This window comes from Hemiscyllium ocellatum, chromosome 5 (assembly GCF_020745735.1).
Source record: "Hemiscyllium ocellatum isolate sHemOce1 chromosome 5, sHemOce1.pat.X.cur, whole genome shotgun sequence".
NCBI classification, from domain to species: Eukaryota; Metazoa; Chordata; class Chondrichthyes; order Orectolobiformes; family Hemiscylliidae; genus Hemiscyllium; species Hemiscyllium ocellatum.
Genome location: NC_083405.1, coordinates 103,546,687 through 103,566,945, shown reverse-complemented (window position 1 = coordinate 103,566,945; position 20,259 = coordinate 103,546,687). Strand labels below are relative to the sequence as shown.

Here is a 20,259-nt window from a genome sequence, read left to right as displayed (position 1 = left end):
AGAGAGAGATCAGAATTAACATTTGAGACATCTGTTCTGAAGTCTGATAACAGTGGGGAAGAAGCTGTTCTTGAATCTATTCATGTGTATAAAAATTTTTATCTTCTGCCCAATGGAAGAGGGTATAGCTGGAGTGGGAGGGGACTTTGAATTTGTTGGTTGCTTTCCCGAGGCAGTGGGAAACTTAGATGGAGTCAGTTGATGGAAGGAGAAAGTGAGGACTGCAGATGCTGGAGATGAGAATAGAGAGTGGGGTGCTGGAAAAGGAGAGCAGGTCAGGCAGCATCCGAGGAACAGGAGAATCGCTGTTTCAGGCAAGAGCCCCATCCATTCTCCTGCTCCTCGGATGCTGCCTGACCTGCTCTCCTTTTCCAGCACCCTACTCTCAACTCAGTTGATGGAAGATAGGTTTACATGATGGACTGGGCTGTGGTCACGATACTCTAGTTTCTTGTGATCTTAGGAAGAGCAGTTGCTAACCATGCTGAAATGCATCCAGATAGGATGCTTTCTATGGTGCATCTATAAAAATTGGTAAGAATCCTTGTGGACATGTCGAATTTCTTTACCCTCCTGAGGAAGTAGAGATGTTGTGCTTTCGTGACCATTGCATCGACTTGGGTGGACCAGGACAGATTGTTGATGATCATCACTCCAAGGAAGTTGATATTCTCAGCAATTGCCACCATTGATGCAGACAGGGGCGTACCTGCCACTCCACTTCCTGAATTCAATGACTGGCTGCTTCAGTTTGCTGATGTTAATGGAGAGATTGAGTGCTTTGCAGCATGTTGTAAAGACAACAATCTCTATTCTGTCTCATTATTTCAGATCTGACCTACATCGTTGTTTCGTAAGCAAACTTATAAATGGAATTGAGGCGGAATTTCGCCATACAGCTGAGACTGTATAAGGAATATAGTGAGGGCTGCATAAAGAGGATAGCAGGGGGCTGAGTATGCTGCCTTGCAGAGCACCATTGAAGAGGACGTCTTGTGTGCTAATCTTACTTATTGTGGCCAATGAGTCAAGAAGTCGAAGATCCAGTTATAGAGTGGGGAGCGGAGACCTAGGTCTTAGAGTGTAGAGATAAGTTTATTCAGAATTATGGTTTTGAAGGCAGAACTATAGTTAATAAGTAGGAGCCTGTCATGGCTGCTGTTATCCAGATGTCCCAGGGTGAACGTAGAACCAGGAAGATGGCGTCTGCTGTGGACCTGTTGTGCAGATATGTAAACTGCAAAGGATCAAGGCAATTTGGTAGGCTGGAGTTGATGTGAGCATGACTCACCTCTCAAGGCACTTCATAATTATGGAGATCGAAACTATTGCAACACAATGCATCATTTTCCTTTGGCACCAGGATGGTGGTCTTAAAGCAGGTGGGGATTTCAGATCATACTTCCTGTGGGATAATACATACATTCCCTGCTTTACCCTTGAGTGGACCTCCCATGTCTCTAGCTACTCTTTTTTGCTCTGAATTTACATATAAAATGCCTTGGGATTGTCCTTAATCCTGTTTTTCAGTGTATTCACATTAAAGCAGCCTTTTTATATATTAATTGGAATTATTTACTCATTGCTTTTACCTCTTTGTCTTTTGGGTTAGACTTTTCTTTTTTAGTTCATATTTTTAAAATATTTTACTATTCTAACTGTGTGGTCACATTTATTGGAGTATATGAAATGCTTTGACAAACACTATATTATGAAATTTCTGATGCAAGTGTAAAGATTATCTGATCACCAAGTGTGATATTTCTTTTGATCTATGCTGTTGTTAATATTTTGAAAGAAGCATAAATTCTGAAGCTCTTCATTTATTATTGCTGTAATGCTTGCAATAAAGCATTGTGCATAAATAGCGTGGGATTAGCTGCATCCTTGGCCTACAAAATTTCCTTATTGGGCATCTGTGTGTCCGGTCAGTCAGTTGTGCTAAAGAATTCTTTTGTTGAGCTAGGAGATGTGTAAGCCAACAGGTGTTTCCTGGCTTTCAACACCCTTTCCTGTGCAGTCAGTCTCCATGATATTTAAAACGTAGCTGTATCCCAAAGCATAACAGAGCACAAAATGAATAGAAAACTCCCACTGTTATGCAGTACTCTAGATACATGAGTTGTTTCAACGATGCAAAGTGTGGAAGGTCATGAAAGCCAAGATGCTTGTAACTTCTTGGAGGAAATTTTCCAACAATCGTTGGAATGGCATCTTGGCATATCTTTAAACGTTTGGTTAATTTCTACATCTTTGCTTGATCAAGTTCCGTTTGCAAAAAATTAGTTATTTACTTGTTGTTTAAGGAACCCGGCTGACTTGTTACTGATACTGAGCTATATACTGTCTGATATAAATTGGCATCATCCTCTCACCAAAAATACTGGAGGGACAGGATGGGTCAGAAGCTTGGAATTCAGCAGTCAGTAACTCCCCTTCTAACTATACAATGCCTCTCCACCATCTACGAAGCACAAGTCAGGAGTGAGATGAAATAATCTACATTGTCTGGATAGTGCAATTCCCAACAATTTTCAGGAGAAGCTTGACACTGACCTCATTGGTATCCTAGTCACTAATTTAAATGTTCACTCTGTCCTCTACCAATCCACAGCGGCAGCATTTTTTTCCAAGTACAAATTGCACTGTAGCAACTTGCCAATGCTCTTTTGTCAGTACTTTCTGGAAGTTTGACTTGTCCTACCTGGAAGCATGAGGATATGAAATACATGGGAAAACCATCACCAGAAAGATCTTCAAACCACACACCATCCTGACTTGAAACAATATCACTGTTCTTTGAGTGTCGGTGGCGTAACATTTCTAGATTTCCCTAGCAGCCCTGTGTGTAAACCTATCCATAGTTCATAAAAGTGGCTAACCATCATTATCATCAGGCAGTCAGAGATGATTAGAAATACTGGCCTAACTGGTGATGCTCTACATCGCTATGACTCTATCTATCTTCCAGTACTTGTATCGAGAGATCAGGGACTTTTGTGAAAAAACAACCAAGAGAGTTTGTGTCCCAAGGTTTAATTGGTATTAGAGTCATGGAGACGTATAGCACGGAAACAGACCCTTCAGTCCAACTTGTCCATGCCGACCAGATATTCCAACCCAATCCAGTCCCACCTGCCAGCACCCTGCCCATATCCCTCCAAACCCTTGTAGATGCAGGTTTTAACAATATGTTTTCTTTGTGTTATTTATTTCTTTTTAATATAAAAGAATTCTTAGTTCTAGATTTACATTACCATTTCCAATTAGGACCTTTTATTTTTCTGTGCAGGAAATGTAACAAAATTTCTGGCTCTCTGTATCCACCTAGTGGCAAAGAAAGGACTCTGTATGCTTTTTTTCCTTCAGGAATGAAAACTGTTGAAGCAAATCCTCAAAGTTTTTACCTCAAAGTAACATTACTGTCCTTAAAAAGAAAAACCCTTCACATCCAAAGGAAAACAAATCCTCATTCTCTATTAATTTAATATTAATTTAAATATTACATCTCATTTTCTGTTATGCAAAAGAAGTGAATCAGTACCTCAAACCTGTTCTATCATTCAGTTAGATGACAATTAATGTAACTCAGCTATATATCACTTAGCATATACAGTAAAATACTGAGGACTTGGAATGGTTCTATAGAACATACTACTAATAGAATATATAATATAGCCTTACTCTGTGGATGCAAGTTTGCTCATTGAGCTGGAAGGTTCATTTTCAGACATTGCGTCACCATACTAGGTAACAGCCTCTGGTGAAGCACTGGTGTTACTGACCCACTTTCTATTTATGTATTTAGGTTTCCTTGGGTTGTTGGTGTCATGGTGATGCCATTTCCTGTTCTTTTTCCAGAGGGTGGTAATTGGGGTCTGAGTCGATGTGTTTGTTGATAGAGTTCCAGTTGGAATGCCATGCTTCTAAGAATTCTCGTGCATGAGTCTGTTTGGCTTGTCCTAGATTGGATGTGTTCTCCCAGTCGAAGTGGTGTCCTTCCTCATCTACATGTAAAGATACTAGTGAAAGTAGGTCATGTCTTTTTGTGGCTAGTTGATGTTCTTCTATCCAGGTGGCTAGTTTTCTGTCTGTTTGTCCAATCTCGCGTTTCTTCCAGTTCTTGCAAGGTATTTTGTAAATGACATTAGTTTTGCTTGTTGCCTGTATAGGGTTACTGTGTCCAACCTCTCAACCATGCTACAAGTTATGTCCTATGATTTGTACTGGTTTTGAAATATATAAAATACTTGGTTGACTCTGACTCTTGGACAGAACCACACACCCCCAGTCCTCACCTCCCACCCCACCAGCCTCCATATGCATCACTTCATCCTCTGCCATTTCCGCCATCTACAAATCGACTCCATCATCGGAGAGATATTTCCTTCCCCACCTCTATCCGCTTTCTGCAATTCCCTCGTCAGGTCCACACCCCCCACCAACCCACTCTCCCCTCCCAGCACCTTCCCCTGCCACCGTAGGAATTGCAAAACCAGCGTCCACACTTCCCCTCTCACCTCCGTCCAAGACCCCCAAGGAGCCTTCTACGTCATTCAAAGTTTCACCTGCTCTTCCACACATATCATTTACTGTATCCGTTGCTCCAAATGCAGTCTCCACTATGTTGGGGAGACAGGATACCTACTTGTAGAGCACTTCATAGAACATCTCGACACCTGCACCAACTAACCCTACCGCCCTGTGGCCAAACGTTTCAACTGTCCCCTCCCACTCCACCAAGGAGATGCAGGTCCTGGGCCGCCTCCACCACCACTCACTAACCACCCAACATCTGGAGGAAGAATGCCTCATCTTCTGCCTTGGGACCCTCCAATCCCGTGGCAGCAATATGAATTTCACCAGTTTCCTCATTTACCAACCCCCGCCCCCCCCAATCCCCATCTTATCCCAGATCCATCCTTCCAACTAGGCACTGCCCTCATAACCTATCCATCTTCCTTCCCACCTATCCACTCCACCCTCCCCTCTAACGTATCACCATCACCATTACCACCACCTCCATCCACCTATCACACTTTCAGCTATCTTCCTCCCAGCCCCACCCACCCACCCCCTCTTCCCTTTTATGTCTCCACCCTTTAGGCTCCCAGCCTCATTCATGATGAAGGGCTTTTGCCCAAAACTTCGATTCTCCTGCTCCTCAGATACTGCCTGACCTGCTGTGCTTTTCCAGCACCACACTCTCGACTCTGACTCTTGGTTGATGTGACCTCTGTTTCTATCTCTACATATATAACCAGACCTACTGAATGTCTCTAGCACTACCTGTTTTCATTTCAGATTTCCAACATCTATGGTATTTTGCTTTTGTTAAAGCAATCTTTACCTCTTTAATTCAAAGAAACAATGTGCAATGAAATGTCAATATGTAGTGAGATGGAATAATGGTAATTGGGTTCTGTCTGTTATGTATCTGAATTGTACTCCCTTCACTGCCCTTGTGTGCAGTCAGTGGAAATGTAGGCTACAATTTTCCACACAAAGCAAGCGACTATCTCACCATGATTTTATCGCTTTATATAAGTGCCCCAAATTAACTCTAATTTTCTCCAACTGTGACAATGAAACCACAAGACTAGCAGAGAAAGATGTACAGGAAATATTTCACATGCAATTATAAATTTGAATTAAACATAAGTGGAGAACTAGATTTGGATTTCATAATAGACTGCTAGATATTTACAGCTAGAAGGAGGCCATTCAGTCACCGTGATCAGGCTGGTCAAAATGAGCTGACTATTCTAATCCTCTGCTGTATTTGACATTAAGGCAGATGTTCATCAAAGTTGTGTAACCTTTATAAAACTAAAATGAAATTTTAAACTTTAGAATTAAATCCCATGCTAGTTTATTACTGCACTTATAGGCACTGGTTATATTTACAATATATATTGCATGCTCAGCATTCTATGGTGCTTATAGCTTGAGAGATTTTCAACAAATTTAAGCCCCTTTGTGTGCTTTGAGACAAAAATAGATCTCCTATGAACCAATGTGGTGACTGCCCTGAGTTGTGAGTCCCTACCCCTCTACATTCTGAAAAATATTGATCATTATAGTTGAAAACAAAAACTGTTGGAAAGCACAGCGGGTCAGGCAGCATCTGTAGAGAAAGAGCAAGCTAACATTTTGATGACTTCATCAGAGCTCTCTCTCCATGGATGCTGGCTGCCAGCTGTGATTTCCAGCATTTTTGTTTTCAGTACAGATTCCAACAACTGCAGTAATTTGTTCCTATTGATCATAATTTTAGTTTTGTTCAACTCACAATGTCAGTTCCTTCGTATTCTTTTGTACAAAATGGTGGCCAGAACTGTACAAAGTACTTTGTGTGGTTGAATTATTCTTTCATTAATAGAGCCCAGAGTTGAACACATTCTCCATTGCAAGTCCCCATGTAAATCTGTGTTTGCATTCCTGAAAAATCATTATTAAGTGAATTGGATTCCCATTGGAATCCATTTTAAAATCAGAGTTTGGTCTCATCAACTCTTAGCCAGAAAAACAGTATACAAATTCAAAGACTGTACAGTACATGCATGATATTTTGCGATCCCAACTGAAATAACTTAAAGTAAAATACATCATTGAATACAAAAGAGATATAATACACATTTTAAAAAAAAATACTTCCCAAACAACACTTTCGAACAGCTGTAGTGGCTGAAGTTAGCGCATATACTAGTATATTGGTCGATCTCATGTATAAGTCGACCCCTTATTTTGGCCAAAAAATCTTGTATTTTCCTCATACCTCATGTATAAGTCAACCCTAGTTCTTCACAGTTACAAATCAACATTTATATGTCAGTGTGCACTCCCCGCTAGCTTTCCAGTGTGTTGGCCATACCACTCCGTTCCAAGTCTTCCAGCCCGCTAACTGTCACGCTCCACCCCCAGGTTTTCAGAATTGCTGTAACTCACGGAGTCAGTTTCCAGACTTTCAGTTACCCACGGTTTACCAGCACAAACATATCACAGAGTACTTTGCAGAACCAGGGACCGGGAAGGTGCGTTTCCCATTTTAAATGACCATATAGATATTGACTTGTTTGTGATTGTCTTTCTCTGGCTAATTCTTAAAAATATGTTACTACTCAAAGGTGAAATGCATGTGATATTCAAGACTTGACTACAAACTTTCTCTTTGCAATGTGTCCTATACTCAACCACTGTAAATATAATACTTTCATATTGTAGAGGTAATAATTGTTTTTAACACTTTGTACAAGCTAGGGCCATTTTACTTTGTTTAACTTTGCTAATGTCCAGGAAACACAAACAACATAAAAGTACGAGTGATTTGAGATCAGCATTTGACTGATTTTAATTGCAAGTCAAGAGTATGATGCTGGAAAAACACAGTGGGTCAGGCAGCATCCAAGGAGCAGGAGAATCGATGTTTCTGGCGTAGGCCCTTCATCAGGAATGAGGCTTGTGGGCCAGGGAGTGCTGAGAGATAAATGGGAAGGAGCGGTGAGGTTGGAGGTAGTTAGCTGAGAAAGCAATAGATGAAGGTGAGGGAGAAAGTGATAGGACAGTTGGGGGGAACAGCTAGATGGGATAAGTGATGGACAGGTCAGGAGGGCGGTGTCGTATTGGTCAGAATATTGAGTACAGGAGTTGGGAGGTCATGTTGCAGCTGTACAGGACATTGGTTAGCCAGTGTTGGAATATTGCGTGCAATTCTGGTCTCCTTCCTATCGGAAAGATGTTGTGAAGCTTGAAAGGGTTCAGAAAAGATTTACAAGGATGTTGCCAGGGTTGGAGGATCTGAGCTACAGGGAGAGGTTGAACAGGCTGGGGCTGTTTTCCCTGGAGCGTCGGAGGCTGAGAGGTGACCTTATAGAGGTTTACAAAATTATGAGGGGCATAGATAGGGTAAATAGACAAAGTCTTTTCCCTGGGGTCAGGGAGTCCAGAACTAGAGGGCATAGGTTTGGGGTGAGAGGGGAAAGATATAAAAGAGACCTAAGGGGCAATGTTTTCACACAGAGGGTGGTACGTGTATGGAATGAGCTGCCAGAGGAGGTGGTGGAGGCTGGTACAATTGCAACATTTAAGATGCATTTGGATGGATCTTAATATGAATAGGAAGGGTTTGGAGGGATATGGGCCGGGTGCTGGCAGGGTGGGACTAGATTGGGTTGGGATATCTGGTCGGTATGGATGGGTGGGACCGAAGGGTCTGTTTCCATGCTGTACATCTCTGTGACTCTATGACTGGGATAGTGTGGGGGACGGGGTGGTGGGGGGGGAATGAAATTCACATTTACCTCGTGTGGTTGCAGGGTCCCAAGGCAGAATATGAGGAGTTCTTCTTCCAGGTGTTGGGTGGTAATGATTTGGCAGTGGAGGAGACCCGGTCCTGCATGTCCTTGATGGAGTGCAAGGGGGAGTTGAAGTGCACAGCATTGGGCCGGTGCGGTTGGTGGGTGCAGGTGTCCCAGAGATGTTCTTTGAAATGATCCACATGAAGGTATCCTGTCTCCCGAGAAGACTACATCGGGTGCAATGGATGCAGTAGATGACGTTGGTAGATGTGGTCTTTTACCAATGTAGTCATCTACTATATCTGTTGCACCGAAAGTGGTCTCCTCTACATCAGGGAGACAGGATGTCTTCTTGCGGATCATTTCAGAGAACCTCTCTGGGACACCTGTACCCACCAACCCCACAGCCCTATGGCTGAACACTTCAACTCCCCCTCCCACTCAGTCAAGGACGTGCAGGCCCTAGGCCTCCTCCACTGCCAAACCGTTATCACCCAACACCTGGAGGAAGAACGCCTCATATTCCGCCTTGGGACCCAGCAACCAAGGATAAATGTGGATTTCAACAGTTCCCTTATTTCCCCTCCCCCACATTATCCCAGTCCTAAGCCTCCAACTAGGGACCGCTCACCTGACCTGTCTATCACCTTTCCCATCTATCCACTCCACCCCCCCCCGACCTATCATTTTCTCCCTCATCTTCATCTACCTATCGCTTTCTCAGCTACCTCCTCCCCACCCCACCTCCCATTTATCTTTCCGCTCTCCCCAGCCCACAAGCCTCATTCCTGATGAAGGGCTTATGCCCGAAACGTCAATTCTCCTGCTCCTCCTGCTGCCTGACCAGCTGTGCTTTTCCAGCACCACACTCTCAACTCTGATCTCTAGTACCTGTAGTCCTCACTGTCTCCTGATTTAATTGCAAGTCTTTCTGCCAAATAATATCTGAATCAACTATCAAAACAATTCCTTACATCTCAAATTAGTTCTAAAAATTCAAAATGGTGTAAATTACTCCACTTGAACAGCATTAGATATGCTTCTGTGGCAGGTCTTGGAACGTATCCCCTGCGGGTACAGGGGGACTACTGTACCATTCTACCATAGCAGGCAGAATGAAGATAGTTATTTTGTAGATAAATATTCAGTAATCCTTTTGTTGTTTATTATTTTATATAGAGATCTGGCTCTTTGCCCATTTTTTGACTAATACCAAGCATGAATTTCAACCCCTCAAACAATACCTCATTTATTAGTCGACCCTCTAATTTCAGCTTTTAAAAAGTCTTCAAAATTAGACCTATACATGAGTATATATGGTAGTTTAAGTTGGTCATTTCCTTGCTTTTGTTCATAAAATATTCTCCCAATGCTTTAGAATTTCATTCTTCCAGTTTGTAGACTTTCTAACCTGAGCTGCCAACTTTAAATGTCTATGAACCCAAATGTCTCTATCCATCTTTAAAAGCCAACTTCTTTCGTTATTTTCTTCCCATCCTTTCCCCAATTGCCTAACTTCATGCTTTGGACTTAATAACTGATTTATGAAACCAAACAATATTGATCTTTTAGGTGCATGTACTATTTAGTATTAGGAAGTTAGTTAGCTCAGTTGGCTGCATATGCAGAGTGATTCCAACAGTGTGAGTTCAGTTCTCTGTAGGATTATGGCAGCTTGCTGGTCAGGATGCTGCAGCGTTTTATTGTTTGAGAATGAGCGACAACAGTACATTGCAGAAATGTAATGGGCATCCTAGTATGAAGGTTATTTGGCAGAATGTTTTATCCCTAGAGTTTACAAATAAGCAGAAAGGCATAGCTAGTGGTGAGAGACAATGTCTTGGTCAGATCCTTCCCAGATTTCACCATCTTTGTGCAGTCTTCAAGACTGACCTGGTATAGAGTAGACCATCACCGACCTCCTACAGAATGCATTTTTGTAATGTAGGCTTTCAAAGAAACGCAATTGTTTTTCTCAAAATTCATATCATGCTGCTCTCTAACAGAAGATTCTGGTGTACAAGCCGATCCCAGGGACTTAGGCTGAGACAAACATCAACTACTAAAGGATTAATAACTCTGGAAAATGCTCTTTAGTGTGCTGGTAACTTGCTTGTTGCTCAGTACAAAGAGCTTTAAAGAATGAGAGTCCTGCACCTTGGGAATGAGTTTGCAACAATGTGTGAGGGACACATTAAGGCTAAGGGCAGCTGCAGGAAAGGCTGTATGGGGAAAGGCCACTACTATTGCATTTTACACCAAGGAACTGCGATCTATTCCGAACCCTTTGGGTGTCGCTATCAGTACATACTTCACATGAAATGTAAATGCATGTTATAGATATACCCTGAAATTTTAAATGTAGTTAGGAATTTGAGTGCCAAATACAGTATTGAAAGACAATGACTGATTTTTGCATTAAAGTTTTGTGAGTTTACAAATTTTATGAAAGTGTATTTTTGAAGAAACATTGCTGAGTAAGTAGTTTAGTTCTCTCTGTGGACTCTTTTGGATCCCGTGTCCATTTGCCCAATTGTTGCTGAAGAAACTCACCAAGGATTCAAACATTCCACCTGTGTTCCCTTCCCTGTGATTCTTGAATGATGCTAATGTGCATTGGAGAGAGTGCAGAAGCAACTTAGAAGATTGGTTTGAGGTATGAAAAGCTGTAGCTTTGAGGATACATCGAAGAAATTGTGACTGTGCTGCTTGTAGAGAAGCAGCTGAGAGGAGCTCTGTTTAAGGTTTTCAAAATCTTGAGTGAGCCAGACAGACTGGATTGGGTAGAGCTTTTTCTACTTATAAAAGAGCCAAGAACAAGAGTGCATGGATTTGAAGTGATGTGCAAATGCAGGAAGGATAATGTGAAAAATGACTTTAACACAGTGAGTTGTTAGTTTATGAAATGCAGTGCGGAGAAATGTGTAGGGACAGGTTCAATTGAGGTAATTGAGAGGGCATTGAATTTTTTTTTCCACAGCGCCCTTGTGAATATTTAAGGCTGAGATAGATAGTATAATGTCCAATTTGGTAGCAAAAACAGAAAGGTAGATTATCTGAATGGTGATAGATTGCACTGTCAGTCATCTTGCCCAATGAGTTCTGATTGTCCTTCTACACCAATACACCTATAAGCATATGGATACACCAGACAGAGAAGAGAGCAAATGGTTTGTTGGCCTTCATAGCAAGAGGATTTGTATGTAAGAGTAGGAATGTCTTGATGATGATAAATTCCTTCATCTAGAGAGTGCTGAGCCTGGGAATTCCCTGCCACAGAAAGTGATTGAGGGAAAGTAATTTTTATTTTTCAAGAAGAAGTTTGATATAATTCCTGGGGATTGTCACACAGCTAGTCCCTTTTTTCTCAAAGCTATTCTTGGCTCAAGGAGACTCTGTCCTTGTTTTTTTTCAGAGGGGCAATAAACTGGGCCCGACTCCAATCAGACTGGTTTGGTACAGGGATGAAAAGGACTTTGAGAGGCATTTTGTTTATATGTAAACAGATGAGACTTCAGGCCAAAGTGGGTCATGTTTTAGAAGTGACCTGTAGAATGAAAGGGGAGTGGTCAGCTTTCTAGCTGAGCAGCTTTAGTTCAGTCTTGAACTGGTTGGAAGTTCAACAGGGAGCTGTGTGGAAACTCACTCTCCTTTCTGCCTTTCAACTTCAACTTGCAAGCATGTTTTCCATTTCTACTTGTTTTAAAAGGAGTTTGCTCATTGGAACTGTTGTTTATATTCAGAACAGCATAATTAAGTCTAGTTGGATTGGGTGAGTTCTGTAGAGGTTCTTTATTCTGTTCTTTGTGTTTCATTGTGTAATTTTGTGAATTAATTTTTGTCTGTTTTAAAATCTAGTAGTCAACCTGGCTAACTTTATCCGGGTAAGTTTCACTGTACATTTACCGAAACAAATTAGCGAGTTTTGAGAAGATTTGTAGCTCAGGTTGAGGTTTGCTCGCTGAGCTGGAAGGCTCATTTCCAGACGTTTTGTTACCCTACTAGGTAACATCTTCAGTGGGCCTCAGATAAAGCAATGCTGAAAATTCCTGCTTTCTATTTGTATGTTTGGGTTTCTTTGTGTTGGTGATGTCACTTCCTGTTCCTTTTCTCAGAGAGTGGTAGTTGGGGTCTAACACGATGTGTTTGTTGATGGAGTTCTGGTTGGAATGCCATGCTTTTAGGAATTCTCGTGCATGTCTTTGTTTGGCTTGTCTTAGGATGGATGTGTTGTCCCAGTTGAAGTGGCGTCCTTCCTCACCCATGTGTGAGGATACTAGTGAAAGAAGGTCATGTCTTTTTGTGGCTAGTTGGTGTTCCTGTATCCTAGAGGCTAGTTTTCTGCCTGTTTGTCCTCTGTAGTGTTTGTTACAGTCCTTGCACGGTATTTTGTAAATGACATTAGTTTTGATCGTTGTCTGTATTGTGTCTTTCAAATTCATTAGCTGCTGTTTTAGAGTTTTGATGGGTTTGTGGGCTACCATGATGCCAAGGGGTCTGAGCAGTCTGGCAGTCATTTCTGAGATGTCTTTGATGTAGGAGAGAGTGGCTAGGGTTTCTGGACGTGTTTTGTCTGCTTGTTTGGGTTTGTTGCTGAGAAATCGGTGGACTGTGTTTATTGGGCACCCATTCTTTTTGAGTACACTGGATAGGTGATTTTCCTCTGCTCTGCGTAGTTCCTCTGTGCTGCAGTATGTGCTGGCTCATTGAAATAATGTTCTGATGCTGCTTCATTTGTGGGTGCTGGGATGATTGCTTCTGTAGTTCAATATTTGGTCCATATGTGTTGTTTTCCTGTAGACGCTGGTTTGAAGTTGCCCATTGGCTGTTTGCTCTACCGTGACATCTAGGAATGGCAGTTTGATGTTGTTTTCCTTCAGTGAATTTTTGCCAGTAAGGGTATTATTGATGGTCTTGAAGGTTTCCTCTAATTTGTTTCATGTCATCCACATAGCAGACCCAAAGTTTGGGTTGGATGGTTGGCAGAGCTGTTTGTTCAAGTCTCTGCATTACTACCTCTGCTAAGAACCCTGATATTGGAGATTCCATGTGTGTTCTGTTGGTTTGTCTGTAGGTTTTGTTGTTGAAGGTGAAGTGTGTGATTAGGCATAGGTTCACTAACTTGATGGTACTGCCCTTGTTGATGAAGTTAGTGGTGTTTGGTGTATGTGTCTTTGGGTCTTCTAATAGTGTAGTCAGTGTTTCCTTGGCCAGGTTGATGTTGATTGATGTACACAAGGCTGTTACATCAGAGGAGACCATTATTTCATCCTCTTCTACCTTAGTGTCTTTGGTCTTCAGGAATTCTTGGGTGGAGTGAATGGAGTGGAGTGAGTCTTCTAAGTGTTTTAGTCTTTGGTGTAGCTCCTTGGTCAATCTGTAAGTTGGTACTCCAGGTCCTGAGACTATGGGTCTAAGGGGTGCTCCTGGTTTGTGAATTTTGGGTAATCCGTAGAAGTGTGGTGTGTTGGATCTGTCTGGTTTCATTTTTTGGAAGTCTGTCTTATTTATTTCTCCAGATTGCTGAATATTTTTGAGTAGGGCTGTGATTCGGTTCTCTAGTTGTGTGGTTGGGTGTATCGCCACTTGTTGTTATCTGTAAGTAGTGCATTCACTTTTTCATTGTAGTCTCTTCGATTTAGAATGACTGTCAAGCATCCTTTGTCTGCCGGTAGGATAACAATGTTTTTCTTTTTTTAGTTTTTCTAGTGCTTTTCTTTCTTGTGTATTGAGTATGTTTCCTTTTTTTCTGCTTAATGTTGGTGCGACTACCTGTTTGATGGTTTGCTGGCTTTATTCTGTGAGTTGGTCATCTTTTAGTATTGTTTCTAACGCTGCTAAGAAATCTGTCTTGTCTGCATCCTGGCAGTTGTAATTTAATCCTCTTACTAAGACAGTTTTTTTCTGTCAGTTAAGGGTCAGTCAGATAAAGTTATTTTTTAAATCCATGCTTCTGTGTTGTCAATTTGTGTAAATTTGTCTAGTTTTTTCTGCAGGTCTAGTTTTTTCATTTTCTGTTTGTCGCTGTCTAATATCTATGGCTAGTTGTACTGTGTCTGTTCATTCATGGTCTGTTATATGACTGAGTAAAGATTTTTGATGCAACAGTTCCTGGTTGTATTTATGGAGTCTGTTGTGGGCATCATTAATGATTTCTCTAAACATTCTGCGGCTGTTTTACTCTGCTATTCTTATGGCTAGTGGGGTGTTAAGGGGAGTTTTGTATTGAAGACATTTAAGTAGTACCTGTTTCCTTAGGCATTTGTGCAGGAAGTACAACTGTTCGCAGGTGGCACTCTGTCAGATGGCATTCATTTCCCATTTCCCATCTATTACCGCCCGAGAAAAGGAACAGGAAGTGACTTCACCACAGGAAACAACATCACCACAGAAAATGACATCACCAACTCAAAGAAATCCAAACATATAGGGTAACAAAATATCTGGAAATGAACCTTCCAGCTCAGCGAGCAAACCTACATCCAAAATTGAAACAAATTGCAAAGTTATGGTCTGAACTTTCTGCTTGAGTGGTCTGGCTTAGTCCATAACAGGGTAAAGGGTATGGGGAGAAAGCAGGAACAGGTCACTTATTTGGATGATCAGCCCTAATCATATTGAATGGTGGAGCAGGCTCAAAGGGCCAAAATGGCCTACTCCAGTTCCTATGTTCTATGTTTCTGTGATGGGCATTATTACACTTGTTTCTGATCCATCAAATGTCTGTGCACGCAGAAAGCACCAAAGAGAGATCAAATTGGAATCAGCAAGCTCATGATCATAGGAAGTGGATACAACAGCTAAATATTAATGAATCCTGACTAGGACTGTAGCTGTATGAAAATGTCTGCTTTTCCACCAGATGTAGCTGTTCTTAACACTAAAAACATAAATGTGGCAAGAGAAAGCCATCTGACGTCTTGTTGCACCTTCAGTGTAATTATTATTTCACAGGCCTTAAGGTCTATATTGAAGGACAGTTTGAGGTTTTTTTTGCACCAGAAACAAATCGATTGAAGTATTTGCTAGTTTTAGTAGATTTGGTGAATCATTTTTAAAATATGATTTCCTTTTCATAATAGTACAACATTGCAGCAAAGCGGCAAGAAGTTGTTAGTAAAAGCAGAAGCTTGGACAGGAAGCCAACTGAGTCTGTATTAATGACAAATTGGAGACATAGCACATATGGAGTTGGGCAATTGGACCTTGATAAGGTAGGAAATTGTACCTCCCATTGTACTGATATTTCTTATAGTTAGTAAATAAAACCACTATTCCTAACATAATGTTCATTTTTAATGCTGACATGTTATGAAGTAATTACATAGCTGTTTGGAAATTTGTTGTGTGCCTATTTATTGCCAAGTTTGATGATCAGGATGGTACTGCACCTTGAAGTTAAAAGCACTGTAGATTGTTAAAGCACTATACAAATATGACTTTTTCATCTGTTACAGAAATATTCAAAATATAAAAGCAAAAAGCTGTGAATGTTTGTAATCTGAAATAATAACAGAAAACACTAGAAATACTCAACAGCTCAGGCAACAACCATGGAAGGTGAAACGTAGTTTCAACACATTGACCAAGACATTGACCCAACACATTGACCAAGAAGTCTGTGTGGTGCCATGCTAACCAGCCAAAGGACAGCCTTAATTGATTTAGAGTGGAACTTTCATCCCCACCTGAGAAAAGTTGGAGAAGATTCCACTCTAGAAAGCTGCCAGTCAGTCCGTTAGGCAAGTAGCTCATTGTTTCAAGTCTATAAAACTATAAAACATAGAAGGAAACGTCAACCATTCAGACCATTGAGTCTATTCGGCCATTCAACAAGATCATGACTGATTTGATAATCCTGAGCTCCACTTTTCTGCTTTCTCCCTACAACCTTTGATTCCCTTAATGATTTGGAAACCTATCTGCCTCCACCTTGAATAATCCAACCTTTTACAAATAGGAATTCCACAGACTGACTGCACTCTGAGAGAAGAAACATTCCCCTCATTTTGTTTTAAGTGGGCAAACCAATTACTCTGATTATGCCCTATGGGAAGCTGCCATTTTGTTTCTACCTTATTAAGTGCCCGAAGAATCTGCTATGTTTCAAGACAGCTGGTGAATGCCACTATTAATACATTGTGTTTAATTGTGTTTCACCATTTTGACAGTTATCCAGCCTGAGGTAATAAACACCAGGAGCTCAAAGGCTCTGTAAAACAAATAAATTAACTTAAAAGTAGATGTGAAGGTTGGGTGAATTTGGGTAAGATTTTAGATAAAATTCAAATGAAATGATTTCAAATAAAAAACAAAACCAAAAAAGTGTCATTGGACATGAAACATGAACTGTGTTTCTCTCTTCACAGATGCTGCCAGACATGCTGAGTTTTCCAGCACTTTTTTTTATTCAAGATGAACCCAGTAAAAATTAGGATTGTGATCCTTACTCCCAATTCCACCTATGATTGGACATAATGCTACGTACACTCAGGATCCCATAGATGCAATCATTGCAGAAATGATGTTGAAAGAGATGGTTGCAAAGCTAGTTGTCTCCACCTACCAGAACCTAGAAATTTTAATGATTTGAAACATTTGATTCTTGCTTCTCTACAAATGCTGTCTTAACTGTTGAAAAGTGATTACTACTATAAAGGAAAACACAGTGGTTTTTCTATCCTTTTTTATCTTTGTAACAGTGTTTAAAGAATTTAAATTTATTTAGAATTTGGAGTAATCTTGGTTACATTCTGCAAAATGCAGTGTTGGGTGTAAATAATGAAAGTGGCAGATAAGATATGGAGTTCACACAAATACTGAGCAATCTGTAAACTGATTAAGGTATTATTATATCTATGCACAAATGAACTTCAGCAATGAAGTGTAACTTGATATTGAATATTTTGCAGCATAATTTTAATAAAAGTATTGATGCATTTAAGATTTTAATTAATGGCAATATACCATACATGAAGTGAAAAGATATAGGATGATGCAACACAGTGAGAGGATGGTCAGCCCATCATCTTCATGCAGGCTGTGTGAAGGACCCACACAATAAACCCCTTTCTCCTTTACTTTTTTTCCCCTTGAAGTGTTAATCTAATTCTGCTTTGAAAATTATTGAACCTATTTTCAACACATTATCAGGCAAAATATTCCCAATCACTTTTCATTACTGAAAAAAAGGTTTTCCTTATCTTTTCCTCTAGTTCTTTGGTTAATTATCCTTAAATTTATCCTCTGATTACTGAACTCTGCCACTGAAAACAGTTCCTTCTTACTTGCATTATTGAAATCCTACATGATTTAAGAAGTCTAATTCCAGATTGTCTGGCGTATCATTCCTGTTTACAACTTAGTAGACCTCTTCCCCTTTTCTAAACCTTTAACATCCTTCCTAGAGTGTGGTGGCCAAAATTTGACATGATGCTCTAACTGGAGCTTAACCTGTAATTCATAAGGTTTAGTATAATTTTCTTTTTTCTGTATTCTATATCTCTGTTTCTAAATCCAAAGCTTCTGTGTCTTTTTTATGGATCCTAGTAGCTTGTCCAAATGCCTTCAAAGATTAATAAACACATACTCTTAGTTTTCTCCATTCCTGCTCACCCACCCCAATCTTTAAAATGTAACTTGCATTATTCAAACCAATGAGAAGAATACCTGAATATGAATCTATTCTTATCCACTGAACTCTCAGAATATATAGGAAAAGCATTTTAACTACTGCAACCATAAACAATTTTCAGTATTTCTTGATATGGATGTTCAGTTCAAATACTGGTTTTCAGATATTTTAACTCTCAATATTCATTGGTGATGGAGTAATTTGGGAAATTGAGCACAAGCATGTCACTCTTTGAAATAGCCGTATATTAAAAAGCAATCAAATGTTATTCCAGTTTTTTAAAAAAGTACATTATTTTACCCATTTAACATATTTTCATTTCTAGATTGTTTTTATTTATGATATTCTAATTTTAAATGAGATATTCTGTATATTTGTAATAGTTCCAATATCTTAAATTTACTTTTTGCTTAACAAAATACTGCAGTTAACTGTATACTAAATCCAGTTTAATTTTAAGATGCAAAATAATGTGCAAATGTATATAGATTGGGGAAAATTGTGTTATGCTGGAACAATAAAAATAAATTTGAAAATCTGTAACACTTCAAAACATATAATGCATTCAGTTGTGACATAATGCATAATTAACCTCATTGTATGGTCTGCATACTCTTTTTTTACTAAAAATACTAGTTAACCATCTGTTTCATAATCCACATCACACAGTTTTGTAATTTGAGGGAAATAAGTGCATTTTGAGATAGTAACGTTCCATTATAACAACAAATGCAAGATAAATTCTGAATTAGAAAGTGTGCTTACTTGAGGATAGCACCAAGTTATTGTCCATAAAAATAGAAGCAAGGTAAACACAAGACTAAGAAAAAGAGAATTCCGACATCTTCCACAACTTTGTTGGAAGCAGACTGGGGCAGTAATTATTTTATGGTAAGGACGTCCTTGAAAATTTTCCATATTGCTTCTAGCAATGGCCTGGCTAGTGATGCATCATGTTCTAAAACCAAGTCTTTACTGCTACTGCCAGATTGTTATTAGGGACAATAGATGATGCTGTATCTAGTGGCTTCAGTTATTTTTTAAAATATCATTTGGAGTAGAGTAAAACATGTTATCTTTGATATTGGGGACCTTGGGAGGATACAGAAATGGAATTTAGCACTTCAAGTTAAAGTTGCTTGCAAATCCTCAAGCCTTGTCTTTTGTATTGATGTGCTGGCTCCCCCACCATTGAGGACAGGGGCATTTGCAGAGTGTCCTCATCTTGTGTCGTTTTGTTATCCATCACCATTGATAATTGCATACAGCCTGTGGAGGCTTGATCTTGTCTGTTGGTTGTGGGATCATGTAACTATGTTTAGCATCTTCATATTGATGCCTCTTTTTTTTTTAAGATGTCAGATGCTGGTTCCAGCAAGTTCCAATACAAGCACAATAGCAAAGATGCCTTGCTGCAATTGTATGGAACCTGGTTGAGACTTCATCTGGAGTGCTGTGCATTTTTAGTCTTCCTGTCTAAGGAAGGTATGCTTGCCAGTGAGGGAGTGCAACAGACCTTCACAATGATACTCCCTGAATGGCAGGATTGTCTTATGAGGAAAGATTGACAAAACACCCGTTCTAAAGAAGGGTCACTTGACCTGAAAAATTAACTTTGCATACTGCCCACAGATGCTGCTAGACTTGCTGAGTTTCTGTTTTTCTTTGAGGAAACTGGACCTGCATTCCCTTGGGTTTTGAAGAATAAATGCAGCTGTTATTGAAAATTACAAAATGTTTAGAGGATGACCGCATAAATACAGCCTGATATTTCCCTTGCTGATGAATCTAGAACTAGGGACATGTCTTCAGAATAAGGGTTATGTCATTTAAGACTGAGATGAGCAGCAATTCTTTCTATCCATAGTGGAAGATCTTTTGAATATGCTCATTGAATTTCAGGTTGAACGTTTTTCCTTTACTGAAGGCTAATGACATTAAGTGATATGCAGATGACATAGGAAAGTGGCATTAAGGTAGATGATCAGCTTTGATCTAATTGAATGGTGGAGCGAATCAATGGGTTGATTGATGGGTTGACTCCTGGTCCCATGTTTCTAATTTTAAGACCCCTAAGATACATGTTGTTCTAGTACAAAGTAGCAAGGCAGCAAACTGAAATGATCACTGCTGCCCAGTTTGGGTTCCTGCAGGACCACTCAGCTCCTGACCTCATTACAGCCTCGATTCAAACACGGACTGGAGAACCGAATTGCAGAGGTGAGGCAAGAGTGATTACCCGCTTGACATCAAGATCCCATTTGACAGAATGTGAACTCCTGTGACACCAGGCTATAATCCAACAGGTTTATTTGAGATCTCAAGCTT

General features: G+C 40.1%; 1 protein-coding gene across 6 annotated transcripts in view; it reads left to right on the top strand.

Annotated features, from left to right (window-relative positions):
- The window catches only part of LOC132815809 (rho GTPase-activating protein 12-like), a 213,517-nt gene that overhangs the window by 121,168 nt on the left and 72,090 nt on the right, over window positions 1-20,259 (top strand). For 4 of the 6 annotated variants that reach the window (XM_060825069.1, XM_060825067.1, XM_060825064.1 and 1 more), the window contains one exon: window positions 15,380-15,511. The exons of the other annotated variants lie outside the window; for them this stretch is intronic. In XM_060825069.1, the coding sequence (XP_060681052.1) occupies window positions 15,380-15,511 (132 nt within the window). The remainder of the gene's footprint in view (window positions 1-15,379; window positions 15,512-20,259) is intronic. 6 annotated transcript variants of the gene reach the window in all.